The sequence below is a fragment of the Verticillium nonalfalfae genome (assembly GCF_003724135.2).
Source record: "Verticillium nonalfalfae strain VnAa140/NRRL 66861 chromosome Unknown scaffold_90, whole genome shotgun sequence".
NCBI classification, from domain to species: domain Eukaryota; kingdom Fungi; phylum Ascomycota; class Sordariomycetes; order Glomerellales; family Plectosphaerellaceae; genus Verticillium; species Verticillium nonalfalfae.
This window is the reverse complement of record NW_021167315.1, coordinates 1-14521: the sequence shown is the minus strand read 5'-3', so window position 1 is coordinate 14521 and position 14521 is coordinate 1. Positions and strand designations below refer to the sequence as shown.

The window sequence follows — 14521 nt, the reverse complement described above, 5'->3', positions numbered from 1 at the left end:
TGACGAAGACTCCTACTTCCATCACCTGGAAGGCCAAGTACAGGTCCATCTGATCTGCAATAGGGGATTTTCTGTCTGATTATGCTCCTCGGTCTCTTGCTCGTCGTTCGCTTTTTTGATTTTGCCTCCACAACTCAACTCATCTCTCTCATGCTTCTCCTTTCCATCATCACGCAAAGCGCTACCTTGACATAACACCCTGAACGACTCCCTCAAGAGTCTGCTTGTTATCGAAGACCACCTCACGAATGCCTGTTGCCTCTCCCACGCCCTCGTTGAGCCAGCGCGCGAGTAACTCGTTGCTCTCCTTGGGTTTGATGCTGTCCTCCCGCGTGCCGATGGTGATGTGGGCGATGGGGTTGACGCACTGCCATGCTTGGTCCTGGCCGTTGAGCCTGACGACGATGGCCATGACACGATCGTTGAAGACAACCTAAATCTGTTAGCTGTCGTTGTCATGCTAGCGGAAGAGTGTAACTCACCCTCTCCAGCTCAACGCCGCAAACGCCTAGGGTCGGCGCAGCGGTGGCGCCCGTGGCCCCGGCAGTGATGATATTGGCAGCTTCAGCTTCAGCTACAACCTTGCTGTAGTGTTCCCACAGTTCGGGATGCTCTTTGGAGGACGCGCGGTGCATCAGCGTAACGTGGAACTTTGGCTGGATGCGTCGCGTCTGGCTGAGCTGTTTGTAAAATCGGGACGTCTCAATGGCGACATTGTCAAAGGCCTTATCCAGGATAGACCTCACCTGGCTCCCGGGGACAGCGACAGACATGTACTCGAGGGGCTTCTTCTTGGCCTTCTTGGACTGCTGTGCCTGTTGTCCGGCCTTGTTTTGTCGGCCGCCACGATCGGGGATCGTGTGCTTCAGGCCAGGCTGGTACTCATCAAAGGCAGCCTTCATTGCCTCATCCAGCCTCTCAGCGGACGGAAGCTCAAAGAGGTTCGGATAGAGGCGGTGGAGCTCGTTGACCGCCGTCTCAAGGTTCTGGCGGCTCTCGGCCGTAGGGTCGAGGTTGACCACCGCGTCGAACCCATCATCTGGGCGGGAGAACGGTACAAGGGGTTCGAATCGATCGACAAAGCCTTCCATTACGCCGAGGAATTTGTTCTGATCGCTGGCAGCGTGGATCGTCTGGTGGTTGTCTCCACGCGCCAACACTCGCTCCTGCGTAACCCTGCGCACTTCATCAATGTTGGACGCATCATGCTTAAAGTATAGAGCGACAAGGCGCGCGTCCTTGTGTTGAATCTTGACATCGGTGAGGATCTGCTTGCGCTCGTGCTTTTGCGCATTGTTTCGGTCGGCAATGACAACGGGGCGCTCCTGGAGGAGATCGAGCACCGCCTTTGTGAAGCGAGGAGGCCGTCCCTTGCCGGTAATGTTATCGTTTTGGATGTGGCCCCAGCCGAACAGGTGCGTCAGTGCAACAGCGATTGTCGTCTTGCCACAACCAATCGTCGCGATGGGGACCAAGATGACGTCTCGCGTCACCTCAGTGTTGATGTCGGCAGTGGAAGGAGCGATGAGCTCGAGGTTAGCGGCGTCGGAGCCCTTCATATTCTTGAAAGCGAGGAAGTCGTTGCGTAGGGCGATGATGCCATGGTTCGCCTGATACAGCTGACCCAGGTTCTTGTCGGTGGCGAGTCGCCTGCGTGCGTACAGGAGGTATTCCTCGGTGATCTGGACATGCTTCCTGAACTTGGGTGGCTTGCCCGAGATCATGGCCTTGGTGCATTCGCGCCACTGTCGGTACATGAGGTACGGCTCTTCAAACTTGAACTTGAAGAACCAATCCCGATAGGGCTGGACGCCAGGATCATGAGACTCTCGACAGCGAATCACAAAGCCCTCGACATCGCGTCCGTCGTGAGCTCCCGTCTCCGCGGATTCTTCAAGGAAAGACTTGACCTGGTTGACATCGTCCATGACAATGAGGCCAACCTTTTGGAAGCCCCAGTCATCGGCAAAGCTCTGAACGTGGGTGCTGGGATATGTGGCAAACTCGGGGAGGTTCAGGTTGATTCCGTGAAGGTAAAGGCCGGCCTTTTCTGGGCCGTAAGCCAAGATGTGCTCCTCAAACGAGTCATCACAGAGCTCAGCCACGGCGGTGGCATTGCGAGCTCTCAACTCCCTAGCCAGATCCTGCTTGGACTTGCCCAGCCGAGCAAGCTGCTTTTCCAAGGATCGTTCTCCAGCGATGGCGTGGCTGAGGTCGGCATCCTCTCTCTCGCCAGTCGAATGCTTGCTGCACACGAGGAGGGTGCCGTCCTCGAGGCCGGAAACGAAAATGATGCAGCCATTCTCCTTGAGCGTCAGCTCATAAGGGCCCTGTGTCCTCTGGAGGATGTTGTCCCACTTGGTCTCGTGGACCTCGCCAACATTGAAGAATTTGTCATAACCTCTTACGGCAATCTCGGGCTCATTTCGTGCGTTTCTCGTGGTGAAAAGGCCGCGGGCATATGTGGGGAGATCTCGCTTCTTGTAATCCTGCTCCTGCATCTTCCACGAGTCGACGGTGATGGACGACCCCTTGACTGCAAAGGTGGACCGCTTGCACATGGCCTGGCCCTTCCTCTTGTTCTTTCGTGCCTCGTCGAGGCCATTGAGCATGTGCGCGACAGACTGCACGTCCTGGGGGATATAAGGCGCCCTGGTGGGAGCGCTCTGGGCTCCGCCGGTGGTCGCCATGGCTGTGATGTGTATTGAAATTCTCCGAGGCGATATGAACAGTCTCCTGCGACGGGGTGAAAGTGTCGTGCCGAGTGTGATTCTCGTCAATTGTTGAAATAGTAGCTTGGCTGTTCTATTCATCCAGACAAACGGGCCGAATGTGCAGGACGGTTCTCATATACCTGATGAGGGGTTCAAGAAGAGAAGGTACAGCGGAGAATGAGTCACGGTCGTCGAATGCTGAGGCCTTGCAAGACGATCCTGGGATGAACCGTTTCGGAGTTTTTCGATGAGATTATCCTTACTCTTGGAGGGTGATGTTCTTGCCCAGCAAAACAGTCACGCCGGAAACCACGTCCTGAGACTGTTGGTTGCCTTGGGAGCCTTGGGGATACGGCCTCAGTCCCGTTGGTGTCTCCTGCCCTGTATTTCCAGGGGTTGAGGCCTACGAGCACAGACCTCAGCCCGCTGCTGAACAGCGCATGCGGCAGGCGGTGAGGGTGGTGTCAAGGTGTTTTGCGGGGATATGCGTCACACCGAGCTTGAGGACCCCTCCATGGCAGAAAAATTCCCCTCCAAGGCAAGGCCGTCGGAAAGGTCATCAGCTCGGAGAGAGCGCCACGATTGATACTAAAGAGCCTATCATTTCACGACTTTTCCAACGCATCAATTGAGGCCAAATATTCTCAATTTCGAAGACGTTAGACTACAAGCCCGACATGACGCAGAACCCCTACCTGCTCGCTGCCGACAACAGCCCGGCGCTGCTACCTCTCCTCCGCGAAAACCCCAGTCTTGCTTCAGGCCAAGACGAGCACGGTTACTCCCTCGTCCACGCCGCGGCAAGCTACAACCACCTCGACCTACTGCGTACCCTCATCCAGGAGTTCAATGTGGACGTCAACCTGAAAGACGAGGACGGCGAGACTGCGTTGTTCGTCGTCGAGACGGTCGATGCTGCCAAGTGTCTTGTCGAGGAGCTTGGCGCCGATATTCACATTCGAGGCGACGATGGCGTGACACCGAGAGAAAAGATTGAGGCCGAGGCCGACTATCCTGAAGTGGCAGAGTACCTCGCTGGAGCAGAGACGGAAAGGCCGGCATCATCTTCGGCGGCGGCTGCGACGAACGGCTCGAGCGAAACGGCAGAGATGCCCCCTGTACCAGAGGGACTCGCCGTGTCTGTGGGCAGCATGGATCAGACTGCAGACGTGCCAGAAGAGGTGGATCCCGAGTTCAAGCGCCGCATCGAGGAGCTCGCGGGACGAGAGGATTTCCACACGCCAGAGGGCCAGGCAGAGCTGAGGCGACTGGTGGAGGAAGCGGTGCTCGGCGAGGGCCTCGCCGATGAGAGGAGCGTTCGCCAACGACAGGATTAGTGCTCTCAAGCCTCTTGACCTTGGATCTCCCACATGAGATAGTGTCCCGCGGCATCGGGTGGTCGAAGAAAGGAGATTTCGGCGCTCTCATTGACGATGCCCTTGGAAAAGGACGTGGCGCTGAAGGAGATCCAAGCCCGCGAGGGCACCGTAGCGAGAACGTCAATGAGGAGCTGACGCACCCAGTCGGCTGTCAGGAGACCCTTCCAGGTAATCTTGCAGACTCTGGCTCTCGACGCCGTTTCCGAATCGTTGGGGACCTGGTATCGCGACAGGTACGAGTTGATGTCGTCGCCTACAGCAACACGAGGGCTCTCGAGGCGCACCAGTGAAAGCCACTCGTACGTCTCGCTGGCAAACTCTTCGAGACCAGGCCGATCACCTTGGGCAAGAACCTCAGAAGGAACGTTCAGTGCCGGCGCTACAACGTCAGCGCCATTCACGAGGCCCGGACGAGAGGTGAATTTGATCGGCGCGAGCTGCTCCATGGGGTCGGGCGAGGGTGCTACGGAACATTAGCGGCTGACGTTCAGTCTTTGGACGAGACGCACTGGAGCCAAGGTTGGCAAATAGCCAGGTTACTGGCTGCTTCAAAACATTTCTGCAGGCATATAGCAAGCGATCGAACCCTTTCTTGCCGTGAAACATCGACTCATCGCGTAATTGGTAGCTCACAACTGACTTTTTGTCAATATATCGGAACATAGAACTCTGGCGCCGGTGACTTACTCCATCTCGGTTTCAAGCCCCTCTTGCCCTTAACGCCGTACGGCTTCCCTACGAGGCCAGCTCGTTCGTAGGTTTCCTTGTCCATATACATGGTGAGGAGGCCTGCACGGTTAGCTTGGAGTAGATCAGGGCATGTAGTCACTTACCTTCACGCAATGAAAACATGTTGTCGTCCGTGGTCCGTCCCTCGGACAGCATGAGAACATTTCCTGTTTCTGGTAAGCCTGTGACATGTTTCGACTTCCTAACCCATAGTTACCCTTCTTCATGTATTCGAGAAAGAAGGCGCCATCGAGGATCTGCCCAAGAGTCATGGTGACGCGTTGGTAGACGGGGGCATCGCGTTGCTCGACCAACTTTCGTTTGACAAGCTCGTAGCACGCCTCTGGCACAACAAGATCGACCTTGACGGGTCAGACTTTGTCCAAATCATGATGGGTGGACACCCACCTGGTGATTGAAGCCCTGGGCCATGATGGAGTTCCATGGCTTCCCCTTCGTCGGCAGCTGCTTAGGCTCAACATGGGCCATTGTGCCGTACGTGACGGAACATCGCGGCGACTGGTAGAGACTCGGCTCTGCAAAGGACAGCATTTTTGCAACGCGGCCAGTGACCGTCTTTCTCTGAATGTCTGGGTGGTCCACGGTGGTGGTTGAGTTAGACGACCAGTGCGGTAGAGGGGAGGTTCCACAGTGAAGATTTTACCCCGCTGATTGGTCGCGCAAATGTCTGCCACAGAACTGAATCAGCAGAAGGGTCATGGTCTGCTCACGAACTCACTCAAGATCTAGTCTTTTCTTCACTTTCAAGTAAATCCACCAGAAACTGCACATCATTGAGTAGTCGAGGCTCGCGAGAGCTGTTTACGAAACCTTCGGGTCGAGACCACGCGTGGACGATCGCTGATTTTGGACGGGCGCATAGCTGCGAAATATTCACTGAATTCTCAACAGACCCCTCACCTTGCTCTCAAAATGGATTATCTTGTACGCTTCAGCCAGTTCCACGAGTCGTTCCGGCTGGCCGAGCTCAAGGCTCTGGCTGTTGTCGAAGGCATCGATCTCAAAATTCTGGAATACTCCGATGATGTGCGCCCGATTCCCCCCCCTCTGCTAGCCTACACATATCTCGAAGAAACAGTGTATACTGACTAACACCAGCACCCCTTTTGCATCATCAATGTCCCCTCGGCAGACGCAGCCCGCGCCCTCATCCGCCGCGCCATCCTCATACAGTCCATCCACGAGCTCTGGGGCTATGCCCCGTCGGGCCTCTACGAGGACATCCACGCCGACGTGCGCGCCCGTACCGAACCCCTCTGGTCCTCCTACGCAACCTGCTCCTTCAAGTTCATCATCGACGCCTTCCAGCACACGCGCACGATGGACGAGCGCGTCCAGCTCATCAACTCATTCTCCTACCTCGCCTTTCAGGGCCGCATCGACATGCGCGACCCGGACGAGACGTTCACCATTTTCGAGGATTGGCCGTTTCGTCCCGCCGGCGTCCGCCCGGAGCCGAACCCACGGCGTCTCTTCCTCGGCCGCTGGCTCGGCGGCGGCTCACGCGAGCTGTGCCGCACCTACGACCTCAAGAAGCGCGGCTACATCAGCACGACGTCCATGGACTCGGAGCTCGCCCTCGTGACGGCCAACATGGCGCTCGCCGCCCCTGGCAAGATCTTCTACGACCCCTTTGTCGGCACGGGGAGCTTCCCCGTCGCGGCGGCCCACTTTGGCGCGCTCGCCTTCGGCAGCGACATTGACGGACGGAGTTTCAGGGGCCAGGGCGGGCAGAAGAGCCTCAAGGGCAATTTTGCGCAGTACGGGCTCGACAAGCTTGTCGGCGAGTTCTTCACGGCAGACCTGACGAATACGCCGCTCGTCAGGCGGCGGTGGATGGACGGCATCGTGTGCGACCCGCCCTATGGCGTGCGGGAGGGTCTCAAGGTACTTGGGTGTCGGGACCCGGAGAAGACGCCGAACGTCATTGTTGCGGGTGAAAAGTACTGGAAGTGAGTTGGCCCCCCCCTTTTTTTTCTCTGTGGCGATTTCTTTTGTGTAATCGTTTGCTGATCGTCACAAGCTCACCCAGCTACATTGCGCCGAAAAAGCCGTACAGCTTTCTAGCCATGTTGGACGACATTCTCGAGTTTGCCACCCAAATGCTCGTGGACGAGGGCCGCCTGTCGTTCTGGATGCCCACGGCCAACGACGAGGACCAGGAGCTCAGCGTACCGACGCACCCATGTCTCGAGATTGTGTCTGTCTGCGTCCAGCCGTTCAACCGATGTATGTTCGGTGACTCTATCTCCACCCCTGTTTAGTCCCGCTTACTGACACCAGCAGGGTCTCGACGCCTCATCACATATCGGCGCATGCCGGACAGCCAGGTCGACCAGGAAAAGCTGGCATTGCACAAACGTGCGAAACATGAGGGCGTGACGGCAGATGAACTGAACCCGTTCCGAGAGAGGTACTTCAAAGGGTTCAAAAAGGAAGAGGCATGAAGAAAAAAGATATACAGCAACTATACCCCGTCGTATGGCCGCAGCCTCGAAATGGACCGGCTCATCATCGTCTCGTTCCGTTTCCGCTGATATCATCCAAATCATGCTCATCTGCCGTCTGCCCCGAAGCTACCGTGCCCTTGATTAAGACCGGTGCGCCCCGCCGCTACCTGAACTCCATCGCGCCGAAGCATCCCTTGTCTTCGACATGCTTGAGCTCTAGCTGCTGGAACCTGGGATTTCTGTCAGCATTTTTTCGTCACGCAGCGCTGCGATGCTTACTTCTCGCTCTTCGAGTGAAAGTATATCCCGCTCACTTCACCCTTGACCTGGTTGAAGCAGATGTAGTAGAAGCCCTCAAAGCTGGCGCCACTGATGGTGCGCACTCGGTGATCGGGGACCAGGAAATGTTCTTTCCACCGCATAAAAATGTTCTCACACTGCGCCACATCACGGACGCTTACCGGTCCTTTTCGTGCCTGTTTCTGAAAGGGTCGGAACGCCGCAAACTTGCCCCAGTGGTTGAGGTCGATTTTGTTGGTGGCACCCCAGGTATCGTGGTTTGTGAAGAAATTGTATTTGGTGCCGATGATCTCGCCTTCAAAATATGTCGTCAGAGTCGGATGGTCTTCAGTGAGGCCTGTGGTTCTTGCGTCAGTAGTGATCAACTCGGACTCGACAGACGCGCTGACCTTGGATCCGGAGATAGCCACAGAGAAAAGACTCCTTCAGGTCGACGTGCTTGATTTCCACCTGCACATCGTAGACTTGTCTCTCCGACTGTTGCGTGCCGTGGAATTTGCTTCCCGGTCGCAAAAAGGACGATGGGGAGGTGGGGATTGTCTACATCGTCAGTCAGCTGTAAGCCGTGCGTCAAGAAGAATACCACGAACCCTCAAGCTGGGGTAATCTGATCCCATGGAGGGCGCCATTAACTCCTCCTCATCACCCATCATCACGTGCACGACATCGCTTCCCTTGCCAGGGCCCGCGTCTTGTACATGGGACGCAGGGTGGGATGATCGTCCCGTCCCGCTGGCACCGCTTTCTCCATCGTGTAGACGCAGCCCCTCCACGGTCGTCTGGTGTTCGTCTTCGTCAACCTCCATCTGCTTGAAGACATCAAAGTCGATCCCTGGGCCTGGTGTCGTCCGAGATGTGACTGTCGACTCGGGTGCTGGCGACATGGTGGTTGCCCTCGAGGATATCGCCGATGTGGGTTCGTCTTCAATCATGCTCTCCGTAATGTGGCTCGTCTGCGAGGAGACCTCAACGACAGGGACGACAGGGGTTTCCTCAGAGCCCCCGCCTGCGGCGTGCAGGCTTCCTTCGCCGGTTTCGACTGGTATTTGCGAACTGCGTGACGATGATCGCGTGCCTGTGTCCTCTGGGCAGGTGTGGTACGAACGCGGCGAGTGAGGGCCAGGTGGAGGGTTTGGAGAGGGAGTAGGCATGGTAGGGAGGTTGTGTGTTGGAGATGCGATCCTCGGCGAAACGGATCGCTGTGGTTGCGGTGAAGGATGTGGTTTCGCGAGTGTTGTTGGCGCAAGTCGTCGAGGGATAAATCGGCAGGACTCGTATATGTGTGTTTGGTTCAAGACTCAAAAATCGCAGAGTGACTCAATGTCGATATACAGAATGGAGAGTCGTCGTTCGTATGGGTGGTTGTCCAGTCTCTTACAGTATGGCCGAGAGAGTGAGAGAGAGGATCACAGCTTGCCAAGCAAGATGTGGCGGTCGGGGATACGCAACTGCATTGGCTGCGCAGTTGGAGCAGGATGGACCGTTCAGGTGGTGGAGGGCGACATGGAGGAAGATCTGGCCAAGGGTCGTGCAGTCGATCGATGGCCTGGCGAGAGCTGAAGGAAGAGAGACCAGACGTCGAGATGACCCGTCTGGAAGTGTCTGTCTATGCTGCCCTCTGCGAGGTGAATTCGGCAAGACACGGGTAATGTAAATTGGGCGAGTCGCAACGCGATCTGAGTGCAAGGTAGGACAGATGCAGGGTAAGACAGAACAGAGTTGGGTTCAGCCCAGCAGATGGGGTGCGATCGAATTGGAACGGGCTCAGTTGGACATGGGCACGCTGGATGGGACAGCCTGGGGGAGGGAGTGAGTGCCTCGCTTTCCCTGGTCGGTAACGTGCTTGAACTGGCGGCGACAAGCCGATGACGCCCCCTACGGGGCACTACGGGGGGCGGCCTTCTGGTCTGGTTGGGCTAAGGCTTGGAGAAACTCCCTGAGAAGCTGAAGCTGATTGGACCCCCACGTCGCCATTCTGCGTGTTCTGGCCCGGCGGCCCACTACCCACCACACCTTACCTCACTTTGTCGCTTTGCCGGCGGGCGGCCGGGTTGGGCGCAGGGTCCTGGGCTGCTGTGCTTCTTTCCATGGCAATCCCGGGGTGTCGTTCAAGGTGGACTGGCTTGCGTGCAGCATGTGGGACCGCGTCTTGACGGGACATGACGATAAAAAAAAGCTTCAGGAAATGCGACTAAAGATGCTCAGGTGCAAAAACACCCGTCTAGTGGGCTTTGGTCGTGGCGAGGTCTCACAACATATGACGCCTGCCCCCGTGTGACAACGGCGCACTGGGGAAGGAGAGCCACAGCGCCCAGGAACCACGAGGCCTGCCGTTTCTAGCCATGACAAGAGTTTCACAGCAACGCAAACATCAAGCCACTGCCACAACAGGGCCCTACCAAGGTTTTGTCCGCCATGACGCACGCATGCACTGCTCTCACCTCTTGGCATCGCGATCATCAACATCAACTGTGCTGTAGCTCCCGTGCCTCCATCGAATGTAAAAGTTTCGTTCATTCATACTGCGTCTCCCCCTGTCTTGATAGAGAGCCACGCAAGATATCTCGTCAGAGGTGTCTTTGGAGTGCCTGCAGGTCGGCTGCTCACCGCTCACTGCTCCTGATGCCTAATACTCGGATCCAGCTCTTCGTCTGGGGTATCATTTTTGTTTCCGCGTCGCCGTTCTTTTGTCCGTCACACTGCACCCCGTCTAGATCGGCTTGATCTTGAAGTGAAGGGCGATTAGGCTGAATACCAACGCCTTCAGGTCCTGCACCAGATAGTAGAAGACACGCAGGCCTTCCGGGTCCGCTGACTCGGTCACGTCCACGAGGGAGCCAATCTTGGCCGTCTGTACAAGCCTGTCAGTCCAGTCGCCAGTCGCATTCGAACCAACGGGCCATACCTCGAAGGAAATGTGATCGTTGCCGAGACGAATCTCGAGCTCCTGGCGCCCGTCCTTGTTCTTCTGCGGCCACTTCGAGTCGTCTTCCCTGTGGGGGGGTCAGCCATAGCTCGCTTTGACCGATTCGTTTTATCTCCTGAGTCCATCGCAACATACTTCATGATCTCGCTCGACTTGATGATGCGCCGGATCTCTTCAATAACCAGCGAGCTGACACACACTGTACACCATACATCAGTCTCCCTGCCTAGGTTTCGTAGAAGTTGTTGTCGTACTCTCTTTGCGGATCAAGCTGTCGTTTCGGTAGTTCGAGTTGTTGGCGTACCGCGCGATCGCACTGCGGCCGTCGCCAACTACGCGAAAGTCGAACTCTGCGGGTGCACCGGGTCAGCTTTGTCTACTGCCAAAAAGCATCGACGTGGGCGAACCGAGAAACTCATGGCCAAAGCGTCCAGAGTGGCCGGAGCTATGCATTGTTAGTTTGACAGCCATCAGACTCCGGAGACTGTCGTACTAGTATCTCATGTAAAAGGTATCGCTCGTGTCCGCCATTGTGTCGCTCGGCAATGGCCTTGTTTGTCGGTCGTCGAGGGTGGAATCTGCAAGGCTGGCGTGGGGGAGCTCGAGTGAACAAGGCTCGCCTTGACCCAGCACAACTGGAGAGTGGGTTGCTGTGGTGTGGCGGGGCCAACAGGACCCCACCATGGACGCGCACCAGGCACGCCCTTTAATCCGCTCCGAATCCAGGGGTGGGTGGCTCGACTTTACAGAAGGCAGATCACGTGCATTCAATTCGCTTAGTGACAGGTGTTCGGCGAGGCCAGGAGGTAGGCCAGATGTCCACGAAGCTCCGACAGCCCAACTGGTGAAAGTCGCATTCGCTCCAAACCCGCCTCTATCAATATCAGTCTCCAAAGGGAGCTTCTTGGAAGTGCGCATTCGCGACGGATGGTCATATTCAAAGCCCACAGCCATCAGAGCTCGGCCGGCGGAAAGCTCCCCTAACAATTTCGAACTGCATTGGACACACCACCCCCCCGGCTCCCCACCGCCCAGCTGGCCGCATCCCACTTGGACCAGGTATCGCCTGAACCTCCCCCTTTGAACACGTCCACCGAAGAAACACACAACCCCCTCCTCTCCCCGCCACCCACTGCGCGCCGGCATCTGCCCGCAACCCACCGCACATCATGGCTTCATTTCTCGATCATGCCTACAGCTTGGTCCACCAGGACAACACGGCCGACGTGCCGACCCTGGCCGATCTCAAGACGCAGCTGGAAAAGGGGACCGACGAAAGCAAGGTCGAGACGATGAAGCGCATCCTCACCATTATGCTCAACGGCGACTCGATGCCCCAGCTCCTGATGCACATTATCCGATTCGTCATGCCCTCGAAGCACAAGGCCCTGAAGAAGATGCTCTACTTTTACTACGAGATCTGCCCCAAGCTTGACTCCACTGGCAAGCTCAAGCAGGAGATGATCCTGGTCTGGTGCGTCTGCCGATGTATTTCCTCAAAGCGAAACTCTACTGACCATGGTGGGCTGCAGCAACGGCATCAGGAACGATCTTCAACATCCCAACGAATACATTCGCGGCAACACCCTGCGCTTCCTCTGCAAGCTCCGCGAGCCCGAGCTCATCGAGCCCCTCCTGTCCTCCGCAAGGCAATGTCTTGAGCACCGCCACGCCTACGTTCGCAAGAATGCCGTCTTTGCCGTTGCCTCCATCTTCCAGCACTCTCCTTCGCTCATCCCTGACGCGCCCGAACTCATCAGCACCTTCCTCGAGGCCGAGACCGACCCCACATGCAAGAGGAATGCGTTTGCCGCACTGTCCTCTATCGACCACGAGAGGGCTCTCGTTTACCTCAGCCAGGTCTTTGACGGCATCCCGAACGCAGAGGAGCTCCTTCAGCTGGTGGAGCTCGAGTTCATCCGCAAGGATGCTGTGCAGAACTCCCAGAACAAGCCGCGGTATCTGCGTCTCATCTTTGACCTGCTCGAGGCCAACACGTCTACTGTCGTGTACGAGGCCGCCTCGTCCCTGACCGCCCTCACGAACAACCCTGTCGCCGTCAAGGCCGCCGCCGCCAAGTTCATCGAGCTCAGCATCAAGGAGGCCGACAACAATGTGAAGCTCATCGTTCTCGATCGCGTCGATCAGCTGCGCAGGAAGAGCCCCGGCGTTCTCGACGACTCGGTCATGGAAATTCTGCGTGTGCTGTCCAGCCCCGATATCGACGTCAGGAGGAAAGCGCTCAACCTGGTTCTCGACATGGTGTCGAGCAAGAACGTCGAGGAAGTTGTCTTGTTGCTGAAGAAGGAGCTGTCCAAGACGGTCGACCAGGAGTATGAGAAGAACACGGAATACCGCCAGCTCCTGATCCACTCCATCCACCAGTGCGCCATCAAGTTCTCCGAGGTGGCGGCCAGCGTCGTTGAGCTGCTGATGGACTTTGTCGCCGACTTTAACAACGCGTCTGCAGTCGATGTCATCAACTTTGTCAAGGAGGTCGTGGAAAAGTTCCCCAAGCTTCGCAAGCCCATCGTTGCCAGGCTCGTCGCCACGCTGGGCGAGGTTCGCGCTGGCAAGGTCTACCGGGGCATCATGTGGATCATTGGCGAATACTCCCTCGACGAGGGTGACGTTCGAGATGCTTGGAAGAGGATACGCGCGAGTCTCGGCGAGATCCCCATCCTTGCCTCGGAACAACGACTGCTGGATGATAATGACGACGAGAAGAAGGAGGAGGAGCAGGTCAACGGACATTCGAAGCCCGCGGCGCCCTCTGGCTCACGCAAGGTGTTGGCGGACGGAACCTACGCGACCGAGACTGCCCTCACAAGCCAGTCGTCGGCGGCAGCGAAGCTCGAGGCCGTCAAGGCGGCTCAGAAGCCACCGCTGAGACAGCTCATCCTCGATGGCGACTACTATCTCGCCACTGTTCTTTCAGCCACTCTGACCAAGCTCGTCATGAGGCACGCACAGATCTCCAAGGATACCGCCCGCACCAACGCCCTGAGGGGCGAGGCCATGCTCATCATGATCTCCATCATTCGCGTGGGCCAGTCTCAGTTTGTCAAGGCCCCCATTGACGAGGACTCTGTCGACCGTATCATGTCCGGTGTGCGGTCACTGTCCGAGTTCACCCAGCACAAGCAGATTGAGACGGTGTACCTGGACGACACGCGAAAGGCCTTCCGCGCCATGGTGCAAGCGGAAGAGAAGAAGCGCGCGGCAAAGGAGGCCGTCGAGAAGGCCAAGACGGCCATCCAGGTCGATGATGTGGTCCAGATCCGGCAACTGTCGAAGAAGAACGCGGGCAGCGGCGTGGACGAGATTGACCTTGACCTCGAGCGGGCCACGGGCGGCGAGTCGGCCGCTGAGGATGTGTCGTCCAAGCTCAGCAGGGTAGTCCAGCTCACCGGTTTCTCCGATCCCGTATACGCCGAGACGTATGTCACGGTGCATCAGTTTGATATCGTTCTCGACGTGCTGCTCGTCAACCAGACGTCGGAGACGCTGCAGAACCTGTCGGTCGAGTTTGCGACGCTGGGCGACCTCAAGGTGGTCGAGAGGCCAACGACGCAGAACCTGGGCCCGCACGGCTTCCACAACGTGCAATGCACGATCAAGGTGTCTTCAACGGACACGGGCGTCATTTTCGGCAACGTAGTCTACGACGGCGCGCACTCGACGGATACCAACGTGGTCATCCTCAACGATGTGCACGTCGACATAATGGACTACATCCAGCCGGCGTCGTGCACGGAGACGCAGTTCCGCACCATGTGGACCGAGTTTGAGTGGGAGAACAAGGTCAACATCAACTCCAAGGCGAAGACGCTGCGCGACTTCCTCGAGCAGCTCATGGCAGCGACCAACATGAACTGCCTGACGCCCGAGGCCAGTCTCAAGGGCGACTGCCAGTTCCTGAGCGCGAACCTGTACGCCCGGAGCGTGTTCGGTAAGGACCCCCCCCCCCCCCCCCCTTTTCCCCTGTTTGGACCTGACCCG

At 57.2% G+C, this 14521-nt stretch overlaps 7 protein-coding genes across 7 annotated transcripts; 3 read left to right on the top strand and 4 right to left on the bottom strand.

Annotated features, from left to right (window-relative positions):
* Window positions 1-181: 181 nt before the first annotated feature.
* Window positions 182-2690, bottom strand: D7B24_009273 (uncharacterized protein; the record flags this gene model as incomplete). Its single annotated transcript, XM_028643348.1, has 2 exons — window positions 182-433; window positions 483-2690. The coding sequence occupies 2 exons, from the start codon at window positions 2688-2690 to the stop codon at window positions 182-184; spliced, it is 2460 nt and encodes an 819-aa protein (XP_028493051.1).
* Window positions 2691-3391: 701 nt separating this feature from the next.
* Window positions 3392-4051, top strand: D7B24_009272 (uncharacterized protein; the record flags this gene model as incomplete). The annotated part of the gene is made up of 1 exon (XM_028643347.1): window positions 3392-4051. One exon carries the CDS (start codon window positions 3392-3394, stop codon window positions 4049-4051), a length of 660 nt encoding a protein of 219 aa, XP_028493050.1.
* A 5-nt stretch (window positions 4052-4056) lies between these two features.
* Window positions 4057-5374, bottom strand: RPP40 (Ribonuclease P protein subunit p40; the record flags this gene model as incomplete). Its single annotated transcript, XM_028643346.1, has 5 exons — window positions 4057-4556; window positions 4603-4728; window positions 4781-4882; window positions 5040-5184; window positions 5231-5374. 5 exons carry the CDS (start codon window positions 5372-5374, stop codon window positions 4057-4059), a joined length of 1017 nt encoding a protein of 338 aa, XP_028493049.1.
* A 381-nt stretch (window positions 5375-5755) lies between these two features.
* On the top strand, window positions 5756-7290 carry D7B24_009270 (uncharacterized protein; the record flags this gene model as incomplete). Its single annotated transcript, XM_028643345.1, has 4 exons — window positions 5756-5869; window positions 5942-6795; window positions 6867-7072; window positions 7130-7290. 4 exons carry the CDS (start codon window positions 5756-5758, stop codon window positions 7288-7290), a joined length of 1335 nt encoding a protein of 444 aa, XP_028493048.1.
* Window positions 7291-7456: 166 nt separating this feature from the next.
* Window positions 7457-8744, bottom strand: D7B24_009269 (uncharacterized protein; the record flags this gene model as incomplete). Its single annotated transcript, XM_028643344.1, has 4 exons — window positions 7457-7523; window positions 7573-7930; window positions 7983-8133; window positions 8184-8744. The coding sequence occupies 4 exons, from the start codon at window positions 8742-8744 to the stop codon at window positions 7457-7459; spliced, it is 1137 nt and encodes a 378-aa protein (XP_028493047.1).
* Window positions 8745-10303: 1559 nt separating this feature from the next.
* MNH1 (Protein mago nashi) lies at window positions 10304-11050 on the bottom strand (the record flags this gene model as incomplete). The annotated part of the gene is made up of 6 exons (XM_028643343.1): window positions 10304-10444; window positions 10499-10586; window positions 10655-10718; window positions 10774-10869; window positions 10927-10964; window positions 11013-11050. The coding sequence occupies 6 exons, from the start codon at window positions 11048-11050 to the stop codon at window positions 10304-10306; spliced, it is 465 nt and encodes a 154-aa protein (XP_028493046.1).
* A 638-nt stretch (window positions 11051-11688) lies between these two features.
* On the top strand, window positions 11689-14471 carry SEC26 (coatomer subunit beta; the record flags this gene model as incomplete). Its single annotated transcript, XM_028643342.1, has 2 exons — window positions 11689-11993; window positions 12052-14471. Coding segments are annotated over 2 exons (2725 nt in total), but the record flags the coding sequence as incomplete, so codon positions are not given.
* Window positions 14472-14521: the final 50 nt, after the last annotated feature.